The sequence below is a fragment of the Antechinus flavipes genome, chromosome 1, assembly GCF_016432865.1.
Source record: "Antechinus flavipes isolate AdamAnt ecotype Samford, QLD, Australia chromosome 1, AdamAnt_v2, whole genome shotgun sequence".
NCBI classification, from domain to species: domain Eukaryota; kingdom Metazoa; phylum Chordata; class Mammalia; order Dasyuromorphia; family Dasyuridae; genus Antechinus; species Antechinus flavipes.
Window position 1 is genome coordinate 211,056,940 of NC_067398.1, and position 27,656 is coordinate 211,084,595.

The following is a 27,656-nucleotide window of genomic DNA, read 5'->3' on the forward strand; positions in this document are numbered from 1 at the left end:
TCCAGCAAATAAGCAAGGTAGCAATTTTAATAAAACATTTATTGTTTTCATATTACATGAATTTCCTTTCAAATAAAAGATGACTAAAATTATAAATCTAAAAATGTTTTCTTATGTTTCTAAAAGTCTTAAATCAAATTACCTGGAATATGACAAGGAAAAGATTCTTTTGCTCACTCTGAGCCGACTCAACTTTCTCTTGCAGACGTTCTATTTGCTCCTCTAATGCCCCATCATCTCTGTCACTGCTTCTGTCATCACGCTATAAATCACAAAAATGCAAATGAAAAAAAACAAGTTCAAAATATATTCAAATATATTTAAATCAATTAAGACAGATCAGAATTTACTCCTTTGGGGTAAAAGTTACTGAATGAATTACAGAAAAAACATGATTTCAAATTTTAAAAATCACAACATTATGACCGAGTTTTTGATTGTGAAAACAGTGAAGAGTTTTTAAGTTATACTCCTAAAAACACACATATGCTACTACACTGCTGACACTATCTTTAGCTTTGGTTTCTAAAATGCCCAGTGAGGTGAGATGCAAATATTTACATGGGTGTCAGACAGTTACTAATTTACCTTTGAGTACTGTTCTTGAATGGCTACTAGTTAAAATCCCAAGAAATATCTGGCATGACTCCAGATATATAGGAGATATTAAAATATCATGTGAAGATCCTCTAGCTCTTCACAGATGGTGGTTCACTAAGATCAATGAACCCTGTTGGTATCTCTATTGTACAATATATAGTGGATAAGGTTTGGAGGCTTATCTAAGCTTAGGAAACAAAAACCAGGGAGAATAATAATTATGATCACTTTTTAAACAATGAATTTCTCTAAACCTCTGAACATTAGTATAATTAATTAAACTTCTTAGTGATGATTTATACTGTAATTAATTTCAGTGGAAGAAATAAAACCATTCCTTCCTTTGGTTTCTCTCTAGATTCATTATTTATCCCTTTTTATTCACATTTCCTTCAAGATGGTAGTGGTTAATGGGCCCTCTTATCCTCTGGTTCTGCTTTGCACTATTTCATAAATGCCTTTCTAGATTTATTTATATTCCTCATATGATAATACTCTTCAATTTAAACATTTATTTATTGTTAGAAGCTATCTTCCAGTTTTTTATACTACAAATAGTTCTAGAAAAACCTCTGAATAGATAGAGCTTTCAAGACATATTCTCCACAATGGAGATAGGATAGGATTATTTCTATTAGGCACTTCAAGATGGCTCTATAAAAAGGATCTTTTATGTTTCCATTCAACCAGCAATGGATGAGTTTACAGCCCCTATCTAATAGATTTTCCTATAATTTAGTCATTATGTTGAGATGCAAGCAATATTTTAATCTTTTATTTTCCAATGTTAATAACCATATGCATTTATTCGGTATTTTTTGTAATTTTTATAATTTCCAACACTAAATAAAATAAAAGCAATGAAAGTGAGCATCTTTGTTTTTAATGAGAAAGCTTTTATAATTCAAGCTCATTACTATTGATACTTGGTTTAAAAAGGAAAAAGACTATCTAATATAGCACTTAAAAATTAAGTAACATTACAAAAAAATTGAGAACATAAAATAGTTTTCACAATTATGGCAAAGGGACAGAAGAAGGGAATTTATAAGTGAGTAAAGGATAGAAGATACAGCAAAAGATGGAACTGTATAAAATACATTAAGAATATGAATAAAGTTAAAAAAAGAAATGCATATAATGCATATTCCCAACCATATGAAAAAATCTCCAAATAATTAGTAAGAGAATGAAAATTTAAATTTAAAATGAGGTTTTATTTCACTAGTCAATGTTGGAGGGAATATAAGAATCTAGGCATACAAATACATTACGGCCATAATTATGAATTAGTCTAACCTAGAAAACAATGTGATATTATTCAAGAAACGTTATTAACTAATAAATTCTTTCATCTAGAGTCTCCCAATTGGGCATATGCTCCAAGGAGGATAAAGACAAAAGGATGAGTCCCAAATATACCAAAAATAAAGAGCAAAAACTTTTGTAGTAACAAAAATTAAAACTGGGGGAAAACTGAATAGAGAATGGTAAACTGATTTAATATAAAAGCACTAGAATATTATTGTGTTGTTAGAAAAAATTCTGAGAAACATGGGCAAATATGTTTTATGAAGAGCAAAAAAAGAATGAGAATAATTTGTAAATTGTTCAGAATTATTGTAAATGAAAACAACATTAAAGACATCAGAATTCAGACTGGTTATTACATTTAATTTAATTTCTAGAGCACTGAAGAACAACTATAGGAGAGGATATTTATGAAAAGGTTTGCCAAACTATGAATGGTTTGGAGCTGGACTGGGCTAAACTAGCCAGCATGACAACTGATGGTGCTCCATAGTGGAGTCTAAGAAAGAAGTAATTGCTCGCATCAAGCAAGAGATAGACAAACATAACCATTCTCATCCAATAGCCACACACTGCCTCATCCATCAACAAGCGCTGTGTAGTAAATCACTGAAATGGGACTCTATTATGAAAATTGTGGTATCTTGTGTTAACTTCATTAGAGCTAATGCATTAAATCACAGACAATTTCAGGAATTTCTGTCTGAGCTAAATGTTGAGTTAAACATGAAGATGTTCTATATCACACAGAAGTCCATTGGCTGAGTCGAGGAAGAGTTTTGAAACATTTCTATGACTTACTTCCACAGATTACAACTTTTCTGCTTTCAAAAAACAAAGAAGCACCAGAGTTCAATGATGCAGAATGGAAATGGCACCTTGCCTTTCTGACAGATGTAACAGAGCTACTCAACAATTTCAATATGCAACTTCAAGGAAAGGGGAAGCTCATCTGTGACATGCAATCACATGTCAAAGCATTTGAAGTAAAATTAGGACTCATCAAACAAGTGAAGGAGGAAAACTTCTCTCATCTCCCTACAACTCAAAATCTATTAGCGGAAAAACTGCTGATTGCATTCCCAAACAAAACATGTGTGGATTCACTGGAAAAATTGCAAAAGGAGTTCCAATTTAGATTTAAAGAGCTTCATCTCCATGAACAGGACATAAAGCTTTTCCGTAACCCATTTTCTATCGACATTGAAAATGTGGATACAATTTACCAAATGGAACTGGCTGAATTGCAGAATTGTGACTCTCTGAAAGACGCATTCAAGTCAAGCAGCCTTCATAATTTCTATGCATCTCTCCCCTCTGAGACATATCCTCATCTCAGGAACTATGCATTCAAAATAGCAACCATCTTTGGCAGCACTTATGTCTGTGAACAGACTTTTTCTAGAGTGAAACATCTGAAATCTCCAACCAGATCAAGACTAATGGATGCACACTTGCATCACTTGTTACGACTAGCAGTGAGAAATATGGAACCAGACACTGACCATCTCATTAGCCAAAAGCAGGCCCATAGTTCCCATTGAAATACTGGTAAGTTTGATGATTAACTTTACTTCATTTTAAACATTGTATTTGTTCCGGTTTTGTTTCTTCACTTCAAAATAAAATATATGCAGCATGCATAGGAATTTGTTCATAGTTTTTGTTTTTACTATAGTCCGGCTTCCAACAGTCTGAGGGACAGTGAACTGACCCCCTATTTAAAAAGTTTGAGGACCCCTGATCTAGGCAATGTAAGTTTATTACTGTGGTCAAGGCCATCACTGCTCCATTCTTAATTGGACATCTGAAAAGGATATAGAAAAGAGGAACTAAAAATAACTAATTAAGGAAGCTAGGGGGAAAGAAATTACTAAAAGATTCAACAGCAGCAAGATTATCTCCAACTTCATTAAACTGTATAAAAAATAGCAAACATCTGTTTTCTAGCTCTGCTGATACATTGTATTGATGGATTACAAAAACAAATCCATAGACCCCAGGTTAAGAACCTCTATTCTTAAACTGCCAGTGAAGCAGTCTCCTACAAAGTAAAACTGCAAGCAGGCATAGAGTATATCCACTTTCTGCCACTGTGCATCCTTGGTATTGCTCTGTATCCCTTGAAATAAGAGCTATTCCAAAGAAACAAAACATTAAAGTAAATAGGATTATTTGGTGTATTTAATTAATGACAAGATTGCTTTAGATAATTGCCAAAAAGCGAAAAATAATGTACCCGTTTGTGCTGTCTTGCAAGTTTTTCTTTAGTTTCCTCTAATTCTTTCTGGATTTTCACAACATGTTTGTTCATCTTTCGAATTGTAGAGTGTAAAATTTCCCAGATAAACAACCTAAAACATAGTAGCAATTAATTAGTATAATCTACTCATTTAAAACCAAGGTGGATATACATTCAAGAATAAATTAAAAATCAGAATTGTATTCAGGTTAAATACAATATAACCAAAAACACTTAGCAGAAAGTATATTTTCTCTATGCTGAAAAACAAATCTATTCAGATCTCCCAGAAAAAGCAAACAAGAAAAAACTTCCAACCAATTCTAAATGAATATAGTAAGAATTATGGTTAAAAAAAAAAAAAAGGACAAGGAAGTCATCTTTGCTTACCTAGTAAAATCACGAGAGAGCTCTGAAGAGAAGATCCAATTTGCTACTGCAGCACAGTCCACAATCTGCGTTCGAATCATCTTATCAACTAATACAGCAATCATCTAGAAGAAAACATTCCATTCATTATCCAACCACTCATGGTCAATTGACTTAATAAATTATTCCTATATCCCACCTATCCCCAAGAAATTCTGTTTCTGGCTTTGTATTGTTCGGTGCTTATGATGTCCGATGACTTCTCTCTTCGTAAAGAATTATTTATAACTTGGAGATATACTATGAGGCTTCTGAGTATTCTTTTTAAAGCCAATATTCTCTTTAATAAACTAATACCAAACTAAATGTTTTTTCTAACATTTCCTTTACTGGACTATGTCCATTTTTCCAATGAAGTCACAGAATATCAATATATCCATGTTGACTTAGTTTGAAAGGTCTAGAATTTCAACAAAATTTTGGTCATTAATCCTCTGCAAATCAAAGTTGGGTGCAGAAAGTGCAAATATCTTCTTCATTCTCTCATCTTCACTACTGCCTTATGCAAAATGCCTTTTCTGCCACCTATAAACATGCATTGCTATCCCTTATTTAACTCAACTCTGATATTGCTTCAAGCTGTCACCCATTACCCTTTTCTTTTTAGAGCCAGACTCTTTAAAAAAAAAAAAAAAGACTTCTATAAACATTCCCTTCATTTTCTTGCTTCTCAAACTATTCTCAATCCCCTATTAATTGTCTTCCAATTCTACGTAAATCATTTAAAACTGCTCTTTCCAAGGAAACTGCTCTCCATTGCTAAGTCTAGTAATTTTGAAACATTAGCCAAGATGGCACAACTCTATAAAGACCTGGAAGATATGCCTTTATCATTTGGTCATGTTTAAATAGATGTTCCTTGTAGACACAGTAAATTTCACACGTCCAAAATGTTAATCTTCCCTATCCTCTTTCCTTTAATCCATTCATTTTCTGAATTTCCCTATTTCAATGAATGACATGATTATCTATTCCTCCAGGTAAGAAACCTTTGGGTCACATTCAGTTCTTTCTACTCTTTCATCATCTTTCAGCCCCTACTCTAATTCATTCAACTTTCACAACTTGCCTCTGTCTATTCTCCACCCTCAATATCTACCTTAGGCCTCCATGACCTCTCACCTGGACTTCTTCTAGGCTCTCCCTACTTCAATCTATTCTTTAAATAGTTGCCACATTACTAAAACACAGATCTGATTCGGTCACCACTTTACCTCAGTAACTCTTTTTTTACCCTCTAGGTTTATTCATATATAATATAACTATATTATTATTCATTCTTTGAGGGCAATAAAGGTTATCATTTTTATCTTCATATTTGGAGTACTACAAACATAATTGGCAGGTAATAAGCATTGATTAATTGAACTAAATAATCATTCTCACTGGGAACACTGCAAAACAAGATGACCATTGATCAAGAAACCATCATTTTTTATTGCCTTTGGGCACATGATGAAATCAATTCTTCCAGCTTCTTCGAAGTGAACTTCTAAGTTATTTCAATAACACAGATAAAAAAATTAGTGTGAGACAATAGAAAGCCTAGGGACTAATTCTATCTTTGTTCAAAGATCAAAAAAATGATATGCATGAATGAATACCCTGAAATGTCACAATCTGAACTTCAGGAAGCTTAAAATGATTCTTACCTGAGGATGATTCCTCCATACTTCAAACATGACTCTTAGAACATGTAACTTTCCCTCATCACTTTCTGCAAGTGTTTTGAAGACCTCATGAAACCTTATTGTAAAACAAAAACAGTAATTAGCAAGTACTATAATATCTTTAAGCATATTTTTAATGTTGCTCAAGCTATGTTGTACAACACAAGCAGATTTAAGAGGAGCACCAAGACTCTTAAAAAACATTGCATTTTCTTTTGTTTTACTAACTTAGGGAGATACTGGAGGATTTCATTAGAGGTAATACTATAAATGAAAATGGAAATACTTGTGTTTTTGAAATTAAACATACTTTAGAAAATAAATATGACTACTTAAAATCCTAAAATTTAGTTTGTAAAACTGGATATAAACACTATTTATTAAGCAATATTTTAGTACATAGAAGATTAACTACTCATGTTAACTTCTGAAAGGACGTTCAAAGTAGAAAAGTGTCTAGAAATAGAAACCAAAGAACTGAATTTCTGTTTATTAGTGATTTCTGATTTCTCTGACTTACTTTGGACAGTTTTTATTAGCAGTTTTGATAAGACTTTCCCTGTAAGGAAAAGATTCCAAGAATTTCTCAGAAGGTGTTTAGTATTCCCTTAATTTCCTATCCCTTCACTTAGTTAAATATATTAAAAGTATGTATACATTTTTCCTTAAAAAAAATTATTTCTTAGGTATTGCGAGCCCCATCCACTAATGCTAATATTTCTTATAAAAAAATTCCTATAAGCCTTTATGAACCATTATCTGGTAGCCAATTTGCTTTAAGAGACAGTTTTAATGAACTATTAATGGCTGAAAAAAATATTTAACTGCTAATAACTAATGTTGTGGTAACAAGACTCTCTGAGGTGAGACCATTCCACAGATGTTTCTCTTGCTCCCTTCTGAGGCCAATAAAGTAGTGTGTGTGTGTGTGTGTGTGTGTGTGTGTGTGTGTGTGTGTGTGTGTGCGCGCGCGCACGCGCGCGCACGTATTATGTAATTATTGGAAACTATGAATTAGTGAACCTTTAACTTATAAACTGATTACTAATTTTTACTCCATGGACTGTGGGCCCCCCCTCCACTCGGCATTTTTTGTCACCAACTCAACAACAATATATAAGAAGGGTTAAAATAACATCCCCAACTAAAGCTACTTCAACTTACTTTGCAAGAGCACTGAAAGAATGGCTAAATGACTTGGAAGCGAGGTGAAGCAGAGTCTGCACAAAGACTTCTATTTTCAGTGGGTTAAAACTGAATCCTTCATCTGAAAAATGTTTCACAGTGAAAAAAATCAGAATACTGTTTAAAAGGACTCATATTATCATAGGTCTGGAAAGTTGGACTGGATCTTATTGGGAATATAGCCTGATTCATACACAAGAGCTGTCTCATTATAACATATCCATATAACATTATAACATAATATACGACAAGTAGTCATCTAACCTCTGATGAAAAGCCTCCTAGAAGGGGAAACTATCAACTCTCATGGCAATCTTACTTTTAGAGAATTCAAATTGTTAGGGAATTTTACCTGAATAAAGCCTAAATTGACCCACTGTCTGTTTATTAGTGATTTATTTCCATCCATTGTTCCTGATTCTGTCCTCTTGGTCAAATAGAGTAAGAGGTGTATACCCCTAACTGTCCTAATTCTAGACCTCCCTGATTTCCCTAATTGATTTTCTAAAGACAAGGACTCAAGGTTTTCACCACTCTGAAGGAGTCCTCTCCTTATTCACCAGAAAATTATGGTCCTTAAGTTGTGATGCCCTGAACTGAAAACAATACTACAGATGAAATCTGATACAGGTCAGAGTTCAGTGGCATTATCACCTCCTTAAATCAAAGAAATTTTACCTTTTAAAGCAGTTCAAGATGGCATTTCCTTCACCACCTCCTATTTGCTGATTCATACTGAGCTTTCACTCAACTGAAACTATCAGATATATTTCAGAACACGTTATCTGACAATGATAATCTGATACTGCATTTGTGAAGCTTATTTTGTTGTATTCACATATAGAACATTACACATTTTCAAATACTTAGATGGCTCTGCGATCACATGTACCTGAGAATTCCTTCCAACAACACACACACACATACATACACACACTCATCCGTTCATCTTGTGCAGATGTTCCTCAAAATCCCTCATAAAAGTCTGCCTCTAGGATTTTACTATGAGTGCTGCTTCATCTTAATCTACTTGGTCCATCTGACTGTAGCCTATTTGTTACTCTGGGACTTCCCAGAAAGCAATGCTTTGCAAGTCCTGAAAGGCTGGACTGCCTGTGACTCCTGGCTTCACCCCTAAAACATCCCAGGGAATCCTGTTTTCAACTTACCTGTCTATGCCCTATACCTTCATCCCTGCATCAGATTTGGATACATTTCCTCTGGCTTCTGCTTCACCTCAGGACCTTCTCCAAAGCTCCACAGATCACAAACATTTCAAATTTCAAACTCTTACTCCTCCTGGGCTGTACTTTCTTTTGCTCATACCTGTTGTGAAGTGGTCTTCACAGGAAACAATATCACCAATTGCTACAAAGCAGGACATGTAGAGAGAGGCCTGAATAATCTAATGACTTCCCTCTATTAATGGGCTTCTCTGAAGTCATTGATAATCAACTTGAACTCATTCCTGTATAGTTAGCATTCCCCATCTTATCATTTTCTCCCAGAATCAGTAATTCTAAATCTCTGGCTAACTGTACAACAAACCCTGTTAACTTTTCACTACCTATATCCTTACTCCCAACCCTCTTACCTCTCACAATGATCCTCACCAGTTCTACTCATCCCTTCATCTGTGCTCTCTGAACTGCCTGTTCCATAGGTATCAAACTTGCTTTAATCTCAACCCTTTCCTTTCTCACTACCTCTATCAATTTGTAATCAGTGAGACCTGGCATTCTCAGTCACCCTTTCTAATACTGGTTGCATTTTTCCTTTATATATCCCTGACATCAGATAATGATGAAGCATTTACAACATTCCTTGGTTCCTGTTACTTCCTGGTTCTTACTCCACCACCATCACTATGCAATCTCTTTTCCTTTGAGGTTCTCATAATCCATTACTCATTTCTCAAAACCCGTAACTCTGTTACACTCAGAGATGGTCATACTCTTATCTTGCCATCAACCACAAAAGCACTAATTCCTTGTTCATGAAATCTGAAATTCCTTTCTCTGCTTATAATATTTTATCATTCCATCTTTCCTTATGACCCTAACATTATTTTCATCCTCACCATAACCTCTAATTCCTCGATCCTTTGGTTCTTTCCTAGGTCATCACTTTCACAATGGCTATACTTCTTCTTTCTCCAATTTGATGCCTTGGTAAATTCATTCAATTTTATACTATTATTCTCTACAATTTTATACTATATATATATATATATATATATATATATATATACACATATATATACATATACACACACATACACACATATATGTATGTATATGTATATAATATGCACATATACATACCTATATATAATATACATATGTATCTACATATGCTATGCTATATATGTATACATGTATATTATACTTAAATGTTTTAATATAGAATTCTACATTATATATTATCCCTTATGAACAATTTTCAAATGAAGAAATTAAAGCCATTTCTAGTCATATGAAAAAATGCTCTAAATCACTACTGATTAGAGAAATGCAAATTAAGACAACTCTGAGGTACCACTTCATACCTCTCAGATTGGCTAGGATGACAGGAAAAGATAATGATATATATTGGAGGGATCATGCGAAAACTGGGACACTTAATATATTGTTGGTAGAATTGTGAGCTGATCCAACCCAACTATCCTGGAGAACAATTTGGAACTATGTCCAAAGGGCCACCAAACTGTGCATACTCTTTGATGCAGCAGTGTCTCTACTAGGTCTGTATCCCAATGAGATAAAGGGAAAAGCACCAATGGGTACAAAAATGTTTGTAGTAGCCCTTTTTTGTAGTACGTCATGGGAATAATTCAGAGTTGGAATTTGCCAGGGAATAACTAATAAAAGAAAAAAGGATAAGGTTGTTTCTCTGCTGCCTACAGACTTATCATGTCTTTCTCAACTGAAAAATAAAAACAAAAAACAAAAAAATCACCTGATCAGCACATCAATGCTAAGTATTGTTCTGCTTTTCTTCATTTTGTGGCTAACCTTGAATAAATTTATAATTCTATAATTAATATCTGTTTCTTTTCATTTCATGCTCTTTTGCAATCTAGCTTTGGATTTCATTATTCCATTGAAGCTGCTCTTTTCAACCTTACCAATGATCACGTAATCACCAAATCTCATGGCCTTTTTTTGATCTTCATCCTTCTCTTGACCTCTCTGCAGATTTTGAAACTGTCATTTACACTTGTCTCCTTGATATTCATCTCTCTCTATTTTTGTGACAATTCTTTCTTCTAGTTCTCTTCCTAATTGCTGACTACTCCTCAGTCTTCTTTGCTAGATCTTCATTTAGATCACATTCTCTAAATTTGGGTATCCCCCAAGGCTTTATCCTAGAATCTCTTTTCTTTCTATTGTATACTATTTTACCTAATAGTCTCAATAGCTCTCATGGATTTAATTATCATCTCTATGCAATTCAATTTTTAGCTAAACCTCCAAGTATCTGCTGGATATCTTGAACTAAATAGCTTTTAGACATGTTAAGTCAACATATCAGAAACTGAACTCATTCCTTTTCCCCTCAAATTTTTATCTCTTCCTAACTTTCCTATTACTGGTGAAGGTATCACCATCCTCTCAATTGTCCAGGCTCACAAAAACACCAGATGTCATCCTTAAATCCCTAGTCTCTCTTAGGCTACTATCCCCATCGCTTTTTTCTCCTAAGTAGTGATTCTATCTAAACAGTATTTCTAATATATGCTTCCTTTTCTCCACTTACACTGTCACCATTCTAGTTAAGGTCCTTAGTGCCTCACATCCAGTTACAAATTGTATTCTAACTGGTATCAAGGTTCTCCTCACAAAGTCTATCCTCTACTAAGGTGCAAAAACGATCTTCTTAATGTATAGGTATAATTATGTCATCTCCCTACTCAATAAACTTTAGGGACTCCCTATCATCAGTATCAAATATAAAATCCTGTTTCATTTTTAAAGCTTTATAAAACCTGCCTCCTTTCTACCTTTCCAGTCTTTTTAATACTTTAATCTTGTTGCCTAACTTTAGGCATTTACATATAAACATCTGAATTTTTACTACTAGTTCCTTTTCTAAACCTTATTTTTTATGAATTGCTGAGTTTCTATGGTCTACTGAAGGAGATTTCATCTCTCCTCTAATCCTTAGCTTAAGAGCCATACCTCAAATCCTTTTTATAGTTCTTTTCATTTGATTTAGCAAATACATTATTACAACCTACAACTCTACTACCTTTAGTTTTTTAATTCAGACTTCATAATCATTAGCTTATTAGAAAGATTAGAAAGAATCCGTTAGATTCTTTCTAGCAATACAAGCCACAAGTCTCCAGGAGAAAGTTTTTGTAAAGCTTGGGATGTTCTCTGTTATGGTCTGGATGTGTGCCCCAGAGAAGCCAATATACCTCTTTACTACTATTATCAGATCAAAAAATAGTTGCCTAGGTACTCTTAAGAACTGCATCTCAACTACTACTGGATGACCTGTATTGAATGACTCCTTAACTGATCATAAAGAGCCTCATATATGACATTGTCTATTAATTACAAAGTGATCTTTTTTCTTCCCCTTTTCTCCTGTGTAACATTCTTCCATTCTAATCAGGTAACCTATTCTCTACCTCAGATCTCTTTTTTTTACCCACTGAGGCCTTACTTCTATTTTCCTAAAACGTTAAATGAGGCCAGAACTCTGAACTTGAAACAAGGATTCTTACAAGGTGGCAAGATAATTGGAATTGATAAAGACAATGGTTATCTAGTTTAGCATGGTGCTTAACAGTTCTCTAAGTTCAGTATGATTGATTTAATCTTACAACAAATAATGGTTTCCTAGTGATATAATGATTGGTTTATACTTAGAATAGAGCATATATGCCAGGGGAGAGGCAGAGACAGATTCATTCCATCTTCATCAGCCTTGTGGTGGGGGGCCTCCTGCATTTCCCCACCCCTGAGATCAAGGCCTGTCAGAGCCAGAGACAGACTTAGAAGGGGCAAATGCAGACTCAGAAGGGACTCAAGAACCAGATTCATTCACTCCATCTCACACTCCGGAAGGCCTTTAAGAAAGCTAGCCCAGGCCTCAAGCAAGGAAACTAGACTCTGGAGATAATAAAAGATTTGGACTTTTTAAACACCTGGCTATTCTTGTGGTGATTACTGAATTGAAACGAAGGCTGCTCTAAGACTTCTAGAAAACCCACCAAGAACCTTACACTTAACAACATGGAAGTCTAGGGAAGCAATCTTTGAGCCCCTTCAATTTGTCTTCCAGGAAGGAGATGAAATATGACACTGCAAATCACTGCACAATTTCCCCTTCTCACCAAACTGGTTGAAAATTTCAGTCCTTTTTTTTTTTTTTTTTTTTAAACTACTTGTAGATATTTAGACCTCAAGCCTAAGCATGTGCTTAAAACTTTTACAATTATCATCTCTTAATAACTTGACAAATTAATTTGACTTCCTTTTCTCAGTCTCAAACTACAGATCCACCTTATGATTCTACCAACCTTCTATTTTCACCAATTTGCCTCACCAAGCTATCAATTTATCACTGAATCACTTCACTAACTTTATCTCACTTACCACGTCCTGTTTTTTTCAACTACTTTCTCTTTTTGAACCCTTTAGGTTCTCCTCCCTTCTCCAACTTGATTCTCTTAAATTGTCCTCATTCTTGCTTCTTTCAACAGAAAGAAATCTGGAAATAGAATATGGACTAGTATCTGAGCTTTGAAATTATTCTCCAAATTTTCCTCCATTTCTCCCCAAATTTCTCCTTCAATATCTGATATACATAACTAATCCAAATTAAGTTTAAGTCCTTCTCTTTTCACCAGATCCTTCTACAATCTTCTCCCAAGGTATCCAGAAGTATCATCTCTCTCCAAAGTCTTGGGGATTGATTGATACTTCAACAAGAATTCAATTTAAGTGGCCTGCCCCACATTAAAAAAAAATTCATTAAAGTTCTTAAAATAGGTTAAGATTATATTCTATGACAAGGTGATCATTTGATTTCAAATGACAATTATACAAATCTATTCTAAGAATGAAACCGACTCATAAGCACAATTATTAGATTTCAGCACACTGACCACCAAAAATTTTCAAAACTATCCGATTCTTAACAGGTCCATAGCATACCAACTTTCACAAGAGCCTCTCTTTTCACTCTTTGTCCCTTCATCCAACTGAAGATAAATAATAGCAAAAGGATACAATGTGACATATTTACAATAGTGTCTTTTGACAATGTTTTAAAAACGTAAGATGCTGCTATCCCTCCCTTTTCACTGGCTAAAAGTCTAATATTGCAAAGAAACAAATGGGAGGTAAAGCAAGGACTAAAAGAATTTTTGATTTTCAGAACTATCTAAGAGCACAGCTTGAGAACATTGTAAGAGGAATAGTATACTCCCTATTTATGCCATATATTCAGGCTGTTCTGTTCTACAATCTCATTCCAGGAACATTCTCATTTCCTTACCATCATCATCGTCTTGGTTAGGATTTGGGACGTCTTTCAAAATGCTGAAGATTTCATCATTACTTGCCTTACTTTTAAAGGCAACAGCTAAACAGAGGGCTACAGAATGTCCTGGAAGAGAATCTAAAACATAAGAGAAGAAAATCATAAGATTGAAAAAACTGATTTAAAAAATAGCTAAATAAAATCAAACGCAGCAGCTCTTTTTTTCTAAGCTATCTATTCGTTCAGCAAGCATTTATTAAGTAATAGGAGGGAAAGAAAAACCTGTTAACTAAAAACAAAAAATTATTAAGAAATTCATACTATTAATTTCTTTATTTATTTATGCTATTACATATATATAAATAAATAAAAAATTTGGCTAAAGTTTGGCTGAGGAAGCTAGTCTTGCTTCCATAGGCAACAGAGTGATATCTCTTTCAAAACAAGTTCCTCTGAGTGCCTTCATGTCATCTATGTTTTTTAGATCTGGTTGCTGTACAATGAAAATACTGCTGAACAAATACTTGATTGATATTTGTGTCAAATGGTGGCTTTTTCTAGTGCAGGGTAGGGAGAGGAAGAAGGAAATAGTTCAGAATTTAAAATGTAAACAAAAATAAGGAAAATTAAATTAAAAACAAACAAAAAAAAAGGATTCTAAGGAATAGAAGAAGGCAATGTGTTCCAGAAACTGAACATAACCTGCAGAAGGACAAAATGTGTAATACTAATTTAGAAAATAGCAAGGCGACTTATATTTATAATTAATGAACCAAGAACACACTTAATTTCTTTCTTTAAATGATCATGTTTTTTCTAATAAAACACTGAGCCACTACAAAATAGAAAATTTTGATTATATCAAATTGAAAAGTTTTTGTACAAACAAAACTAATGCAGACAAGATTAGAAGGGAAACAATAAACTGGGAAAACATTTTTACAATCAAAGGTTCTGATAAAGGCCTCATTTCCAAAATATATAGAGAACTGACTCTAATTTATAAGAAATCAAGCCATTCTCCAAATGTTAAATGGTCAAAGGATATGAACAGACAATTTCAGAAGAAGAAATTGAAACTATTTATAGCCATATGAAAATATGCTCCAAGTCATTATTAATCAGAGAAATTCAAATTAAGACAACTCTGAGATACCATTACACATCTGTCAGATTGGCTAGAATGACAGGGAAAGATAATGCGGAATGTTGGAGGGGATGTGGGAAAACAGGAACACTGATACATTGTTGGTGGAATTGTGAACACATCCAGCCATTATGGAAAGCAATTTGCAATTATGCTCAAAAAGTTATCAAACTGTGTATACCCTTTGATCCAGCTGTGTTTCTACTGGGCTTATACCCCAAAGAGATACTAAAGAAGAGAAAGGGACCTGTATGTGCCAAAATGTTTGTGGCAGCCCTGTTTGTAGTGGCTAGAAGCTGGAAAATGAATGGATGCCCATCAACTGGAGAATGGTTGAGTAAATTGTGGTATATGAATGTTATGGAATATTATTGTTCTGTAAGGAATGACCAGCAGGATGAATACAGAGAGGATTGGCGAAACTTACATGAACTGATGCTAAGTGAAATGAGCAGAACCAGGAGATCATTATATACCTCAACAATGATACTGTATGAGGATGTATTCTGATGGAAGTGGATCTCTTCGATAAAGAGAAGATCTCAGTTTCAATTGATCAAGGATAGACAGAAGCAGCTACACCCAAAGAAAGAATACTGGGAAATGAATGTAAACTGCTTGCATTTTTGTCTTTCTTCCCAGGTTATTTATACCTTCTGAATCCAATTCTTCCTGTGCAACAAGAGAACTGTTCGGTTCTGCACACATATATTATATCTAGGATACACTGTGACATATTTAACTTGTATAGGACTGCTGGCCATTAGGGGAAGAGGTGAAGGGAAGGAGGGAAAAAGTCGGAACAGAAGTGAGTGCAAGGGATAATATTGTAAAAAAAAAATTACCCAGGCATGGGCTCTGTCAATAAAAAGTTATTAAAAAAACAAAACAAAACAAAAAAAACACTGAGCCTAAGCAAAAGTTTTCATTTCAAAAATAAAAATTAAAGTTTTTACATATAAGAAATATTCTTAAGGAGGAAAGTAATATGGTAAAAGTTTTAATTAAAATTTGAAATTAATTTTGAATAAGAGGGAGGCTTAGAAATAATACATGAAACAGGGAATAATCTCTGAACTATACAATAGTGTGGCACAGGAAAAAAAAATTGATTCAGTAGCTGCTTGAATATGGGGTACAAGGCAGAGGGATTGGAAATTAAACCTAAGCATCCAATCCTGAGGTCCCAAAAGAATGGTACTACCAATGGCAGAAATAGGAATGAGAGGAGGAAATAAAATGCTCCATTTTAAACATGCTGAGTTTGAAGTAAAAGAAGTAGACATTTAAGTAGACTAGCGAGGGCTACAAATATAGTATGAATTTAGGTAAAATCAAGGCTAGAATTTTGGATTTTGAAATCACTACTTTAGAAACACTGACTTAAGTCATGCTGTAAATCTGAGTGTAAATTTAGTGCCAGGCTGAGAAACAGAAGTCAAAGAAGGCAAATCAATCAGAAAGCTAGATGGAGGAAGATTATAATCTGAAAAGAAGCCAAGGGAACAAAGAATTTTAAGAAGGAAGAGATATTTAGCATTCTCATATTCAGTCCAACAAGACTATAAATGAAGTATCCATATTCTTTTCCGTTCACACAATTCTTTGATTACATCATTTCTTCCTCCTCATGATTATATTTTGCACCTAATGTGCATCTCCATTGCTCTCTGTGTAATATTCATTTTTCAGTTCTTTTAGGGATTGTTGTATTTCAAGATTTGCTGCCATAAAACACCAGCAGAATGTTAGTGTTAAAAAGATGGGTCTTTGCTTTCATGGGAAGTCTGCAACTTCTGAAAGGCAATATAACCAATTCTATCTTCTCCAGTTCTACTCTGGGTCTAATTCACTGTCTCTTTTAGTTCACTCTTGTCTTTTATATGTAGTCAGGCTAAACTCCTCTCTTCCAGAATGACTATCCATCTCTTCCAGAAAACTCTGCAATATTCTGAAATATGATGCAATCAGCAAAATATCAGCCACAAACAGGAATACCTTGAAAACCTCACCAGTTAAATAGGAATCACTCTTCAACTTGGATTCCAAGTTAGATCTCCTCCATCACAACAGTAAACACCTTTCATGAAATGTACATCATCCTGTTTTATGCCATGAAAAGTGTTTACCACCAATCAATCATGGAACAAGATTAATCCTATTATATCTTCCAAGGGATCTTAAACCATTTTGATTTATGCACGAGAGACATCTTGTTGAAAAAAGAGTTTGTAACTGTGATTACATGAAATTGAAAAGCTTCTTAACAAACAAAATTAATGTGTCTAGGAGAAGAAGCAAAGTAGTAAAATGAGGAAAAAAACTATCAAATAGCTTAAAGGCTTATATATATTGCATATATATGTTATATAAGTCATATATACACATTATACACAAATATAGACATATGAAAAGGAGCAAAGGATATAAATAGTTCTCAAAAAAAGAATTACAAACCACTAATAACCATATGAATGAATAAACTATTAGACACTTATACGCAAAGCACATTGCTGAGGATACAAATAAAAAAGTAGGATAGTCCCTGTCCTCAAGAAGCTTACATTCTTTTTAACAATGACAAGATATATGGAAAGTTTCAGCTGCAAGTTAGATGGAAAAGTTGTCATGGTTCTTAAGAGTTACAGCAGTAAAACAGATACTTGCTATTACATCATAAGTCCTTTGGAATTATCTTAGATCACTATAGCTAAATAATTCACAATTAATCATTGTATAACATTGCTGTTACTGTGTACAATGTTCTGGTTCTGTTTATTTCATTCTTTAGTAGTTGATGTAAGTCTTTTTAGGCATTTCTGAAATTGGCCTGCTCACCACTTCTTGTAAAAAGATAATGTTACATCACAATCATAAATCTCAACTTGTTCAGCCAAGCATTTCCCAATTGATAGAATGCTTCTTTAATGTCATTTCCCCTGAATGAATCACATCAATTTCTGATGTGAAATAATCTGATAGCGTCAAGAACTTTGGTGTCAAAAGCTTTCTTTTCTGGGTCTTCAGGGATTGTATTATCTGCAAGAGGAATTGCCAGGCTGCATTTCCATGAGGGTTTATTCCCATAATGGTGTTTGAGAGCCCTGGACCAGAAGAACCAATATTCCTAATGCTCTTAGATTTAGCATCCTATTTCTATCAGTCTCTGAAAGGAATCAGTGGTGAGGGTCACTGGTAATTGGTGAGGTGATTTGACTGATTTGCCTGCTCAGCACTTGGTTGACAATTGGTAGGGATGGCTAGCCCCTTCTTCTGCTTCCCCAGAAGATGGCTGTGAGTGTTAGTCTAAGAGGGGTGGTGGTCTAAATGCCCTTTTAATAGCTTTGTTGCAAAAATTATAATATGTTGGTTAATTTTCCACATAAAGTTATAATCAGTGTCAATGTCATTTCTATTGTTTACATTCCATTTTAAAATTTTCATTACTTGTTCATGTTGATCAGGATTAAGTTGTTTCAACTAGATATCCCTTTTCCTTATCATTGTTCTTCCTTTCTCTCTCTCTCTCTCTTTTTAAAATTATTCTGATCTTAGTTCTCCAGTTAATCATCTGCAAACAACTGACTCAGGGGTAATTCTAACATCAGTAACAGTCTTTTACTGTTTGGATGACATAAATGGACTTTTTTGGTGATATTATATAAAACATGAATATTCAAGTTATAAAGGATGTGGTTTCTGTGTACAAGAAGATAGCCTTGTTCCTTCCTCCATGCTTCTCCATATACTTCCTTAAAGATGCTAAAAATCCATAAATTTTAAAAATAAAAAGAATTAATACCATGGAAACATTATTATTAACACTACAACTTTATAAACCAGTCAAGAAAACACATTTCACAAGGAAAAAAATTCCTTTATAATTATGAAAGCTGGTTAAAACACTAAGAGTATGACATCCTCAAGTTTAAAAAAAAAGGAGAGAAAATCTTCCAAGTTGAAAGAGGGGAATTTCCAGATTTGGTTTCTCTGTCTGTTATAATTAACATAAAATTGGGCATATAATGTAACTTCATTTAAATATGAGCATTACTTACTGCTACTTTCATCTCCATACTTGTAAATGCATGTTGGATTTGCAGGACACAGAGGAGCAAAAGCTGGAGGAACAATATCTAATATGCGCTGATGGTATGAAAGCCTATAACACAAATATTTTAATTTCAGAACATTTACTATATAAATAACTAAAACAATGAGACTGGTTACATGATCTTTAAGGTCCCTTCCAGCTCTAAAACTACAAAATTCCACAGAAGTAAGACAACCTCAACCTCTTGGAATGCATCTAATTCTGGGAAGAAATAAGGCTCAGGACCTTAAAAGAACTAGCCAAAAAGCAAGTGTATTAACTCAAAAACTTTAAAGGAGAAGTCCACAAACCAACATTCATAATTTAGTGACAAATCTATATGTAAATTTACTAAACTTGGTCATCATTATTAATTCCCCTAAATCATTAAGAAAATGTTAAATGATGTTCAATACATTTTGTTTAAGAAAACAAGGAAATTTATACATGATTTTAGAAAACTATCAAATGATAAAAGGAAAAAGCTTTAGTTATATGGAAAATTCACTTTTGTTGAACATATTCTCTACAAGGCCAATCTTGGTAAAAATTTACCACAAAAAAATTAAAAGTAAACAGAGGATACTGTAACGAGCTGATATAATGAACCATTTGTGAACATATTTCATAAATAAAAGCTTTAATTTGTCCTTGTATTATTCATTTACACTTAGACTTTTAAAAGTAATTTTTAAAATTACTCGGTACCCTACACACATAATCTTTACTCATTTAGATTTTAGACCCAACATATTTTATTTCAAAACCATGGACTTCCGTGTTACACGGAAGGAATCTTTTCTTAGATTAGGAAAAGTTTAGTTAAGAAGTTTCTTGTATATGTAGTAAAGTATAATGTTGTCTCTCACATATAAAGACAATACTACTGACTCACTATCAGTAGAACATGTTCTTTGAGTTGTTTTTCCAAAAATGGTGATGGTTTTGAGCTGATACATCCATACTCCCTCGCTTGTCCTCCCTTATGACCAACAGACACACAAAATAAAAAAAATCAGGAATTTAACAGAATTCTGATTAAAACTTTATGTTATAAATGCTGGTCACAATACTTAACATGATAGAATTTCAGAGCTGGAAGGGATCCTAAAGGTCATCTAGTCCAATCTGTCTATTTTATAGATGATCCCCATGGAAATTTTGACTTCCCAACAAGGTCACACAACTATTTGATGTTCAAGTCAGAACTAGAACCTAAGTCTTTCCAGTACGCCTCTCTGCCTATTAAACCCATCTTTCAGGCTGATTATAAATCACATATGCACAGAGCAGACAGTCACTACATTAATAATATACAAAAAGAGGTGAGAGAAAACCAACAAACTACTCACCGCATACATTTCTCCAGTACTTCTCTTACAAATTTGGGCTTGGGATTTTCAAAATCCTGAGTAAGACAATCTGACCTAATTAAAAAATATAAAATTTTAATAAAGTTAAGCAAAACTTCACATTTCTACCTAGTTTAGACTCATTTCTAATCAGGTTAATTTTAGGTAAAATACATTAAAATAAACTATTTTAGAGGACTGTTTCTGTACTATGTTCTCATATTTAACTTTTAAATTTTGCTATGAAGAAACTCAGGAAAAGTGTCTGAAGCATACTCACCAATCTTCCCAGCTCCAACGAAACTGGAAGTTACTTAGGTGATGGGAAAACCAATTAATGAATCTTTGAAGCAAGAAAGAAAAATGGTCAACATTCTTAGAAATAACATATGTGACACCAAAATAACACATGAGACAGGTAAAATTCTAATAAAAAAACTTCTCTATAGCCAAACCCCTTTCATCTAATCACAATCTCTACTGTACCTACTTTTTTCCATAGAAAAATCTACATAAATTCTTTTGTTCCCTCAAGAAAGTGATATTTAAATCTCTATATTAACATCATTTTATATAAAATACTAGCTAAGTCCTTTACTGTATAGTTTATGAATATTTTAAGGTAGCATTTTATTTGGTTTGAATGATTACATATTTCTTATTAAATAAAAATAGGTGTTGTCATATATTTGCATTTCCCTATTATTTTTATATTTGCGTCTTCTTTTTTTGTTTTAAAGGATTTCTTTCTGAGTAGTAAAATATTGGAAAAAACCTAAATGTGCAATGGTTTAGAAAGAACCCATTTAGAAGTGGCACAAAATAAACGATATAGAATAAAGTCTCTTTTTGAGTATGTAATACATATTACATGTATTTATGCAAATGTATCTTCACATAAATGCCACAGTTTAATATTCTACCATAAAGTATATGGAACAAAATTTGAGAGAATCTGTTAAAATAGAAGCAATTACCTGTCTATACATGTAGTATTCATTGTATCCAAACGCATGTACAGCATTTCAGTTGCCTGTGCAAGCTTGAATTCACAGATAAGGAAAACAAATAATTTTAAGTTGTTTAAAATTTAAAAGGATTAGAAAAAAATAATATCTTCTAGAAGACTTCGAATGACACTGTGATTAATTTAAAATTATGTTTTCTCCTTAAGACTGATTAACAACTGAAGGCAGACCTCTTTCATACTCCTCCTGTAAAGACAGGGGCTGGATCTATGATTTCAATAGTACAGGAAATCCTCAGACCTTTGCTAAAGCTTTTAGACTCAGAGCTGTGTTGGGCACTCAGAGTTTTAGTGATCTGGCCAGAAGTAGGCATCAGAGAAATGATCTGAACTTGGGTTTGAGGCCAGTTCAAGTCATGTCTTTATCATCTGCAAATGATTACCAATTTAGGAAGGTCCATCACTCCATTAAATTAAAAAGGTAGTTTTCAATACAATTGAAAAATGTGAAGACTATTTTACTCTTATTTCTTAAATAATAGTGTCCCACTGTTTAATACCAAAAGCAAATAATCACTTATAGGAAACACTGATAATTTTAAATTCTAAATAAAGCCCTTTCAATATACTTCAATATAAATTAAGAGAAAACATTTAGAATTTTAACATATGCCATTGCTGACTTAGAATTTTATCACAAGCTAAGAGAGTGAATAGTAAGTCTGGCCAGCATCTTCATTTCAAGGAAGCAAAGAGCAATGACTCAAAGCCAGGACAGATAACTGTGTACTATGGGTGGCTTTTGAAAGTCTTTTTCCTTTAGTAATTAAAAATTTCATTCTACTTTACTGTTCTTTTAAAAAAACTGTTCAAAATAAACAATGAAAAATATATGAATATTTAATTTTGATCCAAGAAAATGAAATGCTAACATATAGGAGCTAGAAAAGCTTTAAAATTGGTCTAGTTCACAAAAAAAAGTTTTGTTTTCATTTTTAGATACTGACCACAGGCAACAATCAAAATAAGATTTCAGAGAGCTTCATAGTTTTACTTGGTAGCTGAGGAAACACATAATCCTTCTTGAAATAAAGAAAAAAAAGTCAAATGAAACAACAAACAAAAAGGATACAACTTGGGGTAAAGAGCCAGGTTGAAGCTTGCACAGTTCAATGAGAAGAGTTGTGTACATAACATCAATGTGAGGGGGTACAGGAAGCTGAAATAGCTCTGCAAAGATCACCTAGAAAATAGTTTAAATGAATCAAAATCTAATTAAAAAATAAGTATGTATACATTTCTACTTCTAGAAAGTTTCCAAAGTTCTAAGGTTTAAAAAAAAAAAATTCAAGTAAATATCCATAAATAGCCACTTTTGAAAACACCCTCTCCCTCCCTTTGCCACAGTAAACTTTGAGATCAGACAGGTAAATATGATTATTTGACTTACACCCTAAGCAGAAGTCCATAGAAAAGAAAATGTGGTATAAGAGAAAAGAACTTGAAGTGAGAAGACTTAGGTTTGAATTTGATGTGAGCTAAGCAACTATCTAAATTCTCTGTTTCTCAAGTTTCCTCATCTGTAAAATGAGGAAAATCTACTAACTGCTGGAATCATGCATGTCACACTAAAATATACATTCTTACCTAGCTTAAGACTTTCTGGATCCAGCACTAGAAGAAGTTCTGGACAGGAACACTCAGGTTGAACTCTTGTTTAATTAAAACTTTATTCTTACTGTCAGATCACACTATTAAAGATACTATTCCTCTTAAAACATTTCAAAATTTCTCAACATGGTCCAAGTCTCCCTTGCCTCAACATTTTTCTACACTAATCTTTATCACCAACAATCCTTTATTTACCTTATTTTTCTCTAAAATTGACCCTATCATCTGCTTAGTAATAATGCCTTTTAGAGGAAGATATTATAGCAGTCTGATCAACTCTTAATAAGATAGGTTTATATTCCATTTCAGTTTTAGCATGATTTCCACACCCATTCCTTGAAGATAAATAAAACTGGTGCATTACTATTTTAGAAATATTTTTTTAAAAAAGAACATGAATGATTACAAATATGAAGTAATACACCACAAAAAGATTCTCATTCAATGTGACTAATCATACATAAACAGAAAATAGAGTGTAAAGACTTTAACTATATTGAAACATAGGTCTCTTAACCATTAAAAAACTAGTAAACATAGTAAGGACAGTTTATCTGCTTATGATGTAATTCTAAAGATATTTAAATCACAACTAAATCTGCAGAATAGAAAAGGAGTTAGTTACTTTAGTTATCTGTGACGACTGCTTTATAATAGGTAATCTTAAAAAGGAATTCAAAATTCTACTATAGTTGCTGGATCCTCAATCTCTTTTCTTTTTTGTTAAGGTGGTTAACAAAAAGCAAAAGTGACCTAATACTCCTCCATTTTCTCTGCTAGAATGCAATGCATGAAAAGTAGTAAGAAAAAGAGAAGTCAAAAGCTTCTTAGTAAACGGTAGCCAATATTCTGATTGTCAGAAATAGATTATTAAAATTAACAAGATATTTCATATAAAATGCTTACCTCAACAATATGATAATTCAAGGGGATCTTGTTCTTTCCTGGATAGCTCACTAGTTGTGCAGCACTATTTTAAGAAAGCACACAAGTTTATTAAAATACACAAAAACTATACAAATATGAGAAACAAGTCAAGTCTAGATCAACAAGGGTACCTCAAAATGGAAAATATCTCAAAATGTCCCCAGTTTGAAACAAATTACCAAGAACATAACAGAGTTTTACTGAATATAAGCCCATAACAAAAATAATATCATTCAAGTCTCTGGAAGATTAGGAAACTTATATATATAAGATGAGCATGGATCAGATAAACAAATACAGTAGTCTAAATAGATTTTTTTAAAAATAGAGCTTGCAAATATCAAGCAATGCATTTTTGTTTTCCTTCTCAGGTTTGTTTTTTTCATTCTAAATCTGATTTTTCTTGTACAGCAAGATAAATGTATAAATACGTATACATGTATTGGATTTAACATATAATTCAACATATTTAACATATATATTAGACTACCTGCCATCTAGGGGAGAGGGTGGGGGAAAATAGGGGAAAATTTGGAACAGAAGGTTTTGCAAGGATCAATGTTGAAAGAATTACCCAAGCAACTATTTTGTAAATAAAAAAATATAATTAAAAAAGAAAATATCAAGCAATTAATTCCTCTTTTATGTATTCTTTTCATCTTATACCTATCTACACTGAAAAAAAAAAAATCAATGGTCAAATCTTATGAAATACTTTGTAGAAATAATTCCTTTCCAAGGAGCTTCCAATTACAGAAGCATGAAAAAAATAGAATGAAATCACTAGTGTTCTTATCTTACAAAGTCCTACTTAAACATTTGAGTTAAATTTTTTTCTATTAAGAAACCGGCAGGAATACCCAGAAAATAAGGCCAAAAATCTATGTACATATCAACTAGCAAAAGGATTTAAGGAAAAAAGAAACAAAAACAATTTGTCTCAAGTGAAACAGGGAGCTAAATGTAGTAGAGACAAACTTTTCTTTTAAATTCTCGATCTTTTGACTACTGGCCAGCACTTACAAATGTTCACTTTTCACTTCTATGACTTTATTTCTATTATATTTCCATTATAAAATTTATTTCTATATAGTTACAAGTTCATTTCAAAGTTTCTATAAAACATTGCTTTATAGGTCTTAGAAGGTCTATAAAGCTTATTTCTTACCATGTCTTCCTTTCTTTCCAGTGTGATTTAATGATGAAGTGAAGATGCTCTTCTATTACAAATCTCTCCACCGAATGACTGCCTGGCATAACAGGACCCTAAAACAAAATTAAGATGATCAATTTTTTACCTCTAGAAAAAATATTTTCATACTAAAAGTTCTATGATGTTAAAATAGTTCATTTTAGGAAGCTTTACTATCTACTTGTTTTCACTATACAAATCGGAGCCTAGATCATATCTACTAAGGTTTTGTAAAGATTCCATACTGTCTTACTATCATTATTCTCCTATATCCCACTTTCTCCAATGAACATAAACTAAAAGTCCATATGACGCTGAATTTATTCTAAGTCTTACTTTTCAAGTGTGAAAAAATATATAGAAACTTAAGCCTCAGAAACTAGCAGTATTTAGCAAAAAACTAAATTCTAGTTTCCCAATGCATTAACATTCACATGTTTTAACAAAAATATTCACCACTGGTCTGATCAAACAAAATAAAATTTCTTTAAATGTAAAACAGACTTCTATATAAATGTTTTGCTGAGTCAATAACTACTAAAGTGAGTCAAAGTAATGATTACTTATTTAGTATATTTGGTAAAAATTCTGAATGGATAATTATTATTATTGGAGGGATCAGGGATAATGTGAATCGACAATTAGCTAATCTGTTGGATAGAAGAATCAAAATATTAAAACATCTTGTCATGCTAGACCTAAGTTTTCACTAATTACTTCCCCCTAATCAATAAGGTTATAACAACTTGACAAAGGGCAAAGTAGAGAAAAGTCTTGCCCACAATAATGAAAATGATGTATTTTTTAAAATGATAAGCAAAAGAAAAGCTTAATTTAAAAAAAAATACTGAATCTGATTTCTGGAAGAGAAATCAGATTCTTCTCGTCAATATAAGATTCAAAATACTTCTCTTCCTCTTTACTTTGACTAACTTGTAGAAAATATGAACTTCATCAGGATAGATTTAAAGAAACTCCCTCTGCCAACACAATCTATTTCCCTCTCTTGGAGGTGTTTGGATAGAGAGGTGGAAGGACTTGCCCATGGTCACACAGCCAGCATGCACTAAGAAGCAATTCTTCTACATTTTGAGGCTTCCTATTGATCAGAGTATATTTCTTTTCCTGAACTTGATGGATGTGCTGCTGTAGAGTATATACTTATTCTTTCTAAAAGCAAATAACAAACTTTACACAGAACTCAAATAGATCAAAAGTCTCGTTTCATAAACTGCTGTTAGTTATGATGTGTCACATACCTCAGGATCATCTGTGTAATCAAACATCCTAAAGATGACCCTTGGCATTGGGTATACCGAGTCTTCTGTATGAGGTGGTGGAGTAAAAGGAGGCAGGTTGTGCTGCAAGGCTTCACAGAGAATGCTGTCAAAGGCAAGGTATGGTCTCAGGATGTGCCGTTCCTGCCAGCGATCTTTTTTTAATTTCTGAATCTGAGCCCAAAGGCAATCTAAATACTAAAAATAGAAAGATGATTTTAAAATAAATTCCAGGTAATTCCAACTAATATAAAAAGAAAGATAAAACAAAACAAATATTACAGAATTACAAAGATAAACAGGGCTTCAAAGAAGAGATTTGAAAACACACCCCTCCCCATTTCTTCGGAGAGGTGAAAGGAAGGTCCATGGATGTGGTATACTGAACATATTTTAAAGACAGTTTCAAAGGATTATCAGTTTTGCTGGGGGGTTTTTCCTCTTTTTCTTTAAAAAATGCTATTTGCAATATAGCATGGCTTTCTTGGAGGTGGAAGAAAAAAAGGGATACTAGGAAAACTAGTGATATAAAAAAGAATTTTTTTTAACCCCAAAAGATAGCGATAAAAATTCACTTTGAAAAAATTACCCCAGGGTCATTATGAATATTTTGATATTATGACTTTTACACGATTTATTTCTTAAACGACTCAATTTTAATACATACATTAAAAAAAATTTAGTTTCACCAACTGAAATCTAAATTATAATGCAAATTCTCTTACACATGAATTGCTAGACAGCAAAATGTTTATTTTAATTAGATAAGAACATATGAGTCTGTGTCTATAATTAGGCTGAACCCTGAAGGAGTATACAGATATAGAACATATCATTCTACCCATTGAAGAAACTTAGCTTCTTTCAGAAACAAAAGACACACATGAAACACTTAGAAAACTACATGAGACAATATATGATTTATTCATTAAAATAGTAGAGGTTGAGATGGGGATTAACAATAATGCCTCATATTTCTACTATGTTTTACAATTTATAAAGTACTTTAACATGAGCTATTTTTTTTATTTAATTTTTATTTAATAATTACTTTATATTGACACTCGTTTCTGTTCCGATTTTTTTTTTCCCTCC

General features: G+C 33.0%; 1 protein-coding gene across 1 annotated transcript in view; it reads right to left on the reverse strand.

The window, feature by feature from the left end:
- Positions 1 to 27,656, reverse strand: part of NCBP1 (nuclear cap binding protein subunit 1) — a 51,126-nt gene that overhangs the window by 4,280 nt on the left and 19,190 nt on the right. The window contains exons 8-21 of the mRNA XM_051995662.1: positions 26,544 to 26,759; positions 25,261 to 25,358; positions 24,072 to 24,135; positions 22,627 to 22,737; positions 21,505 to 21,569; positions 20,808 to 20,870; positions 20,528 to 20,602; positions 19,141 to 19,244; positions 13,951 to 14,073; positions 7,417 to 7,519; positions 6,235 to 6,328; positions 4,544 to 4,647; positions 4,151 to 4,265; positions 143 to 262 (exon numbers count right to left, since the gene is read on the reverse strand). Of these exons, the coding sequence (XP_051851622.1) occupies positions 143 to 262; positions 4,151 to 4,265; positions 4,544 to 4,647; positions 6,235 to 6,328; positions 7,417 to 7,519; positions 13,951 to 14,073; positions 19,141 to 19,244; positions 20,528 to 20,602; positions 20,808 to 20,870; positions 21,505 to 21,569; positions 22,627 to 22,737; positions 24,072 to 24,135; positions 25,261 to 25,358; positions 26,544 to 26,759 (1,455 nt within the window). The remainder of the gene's footprint in view (positions 1 to 142; positions 263 to 4,150; positions 4,266 to 4,543; positions 4,648 to 6,234; positions 6,329 to 7,416; positions 7,520 to 13,950; positions 14,074 to 19,140; positions 19,245 to 20,527; positions 20,603 to 20,807; positions 20,871 to 21,504; positions 21,570 to 22,626; positions 22,738 to 24,071; positions 24,136 to 25,260; positions 25,359 to 26,543; positions 26,760 to 27,656) is intronic.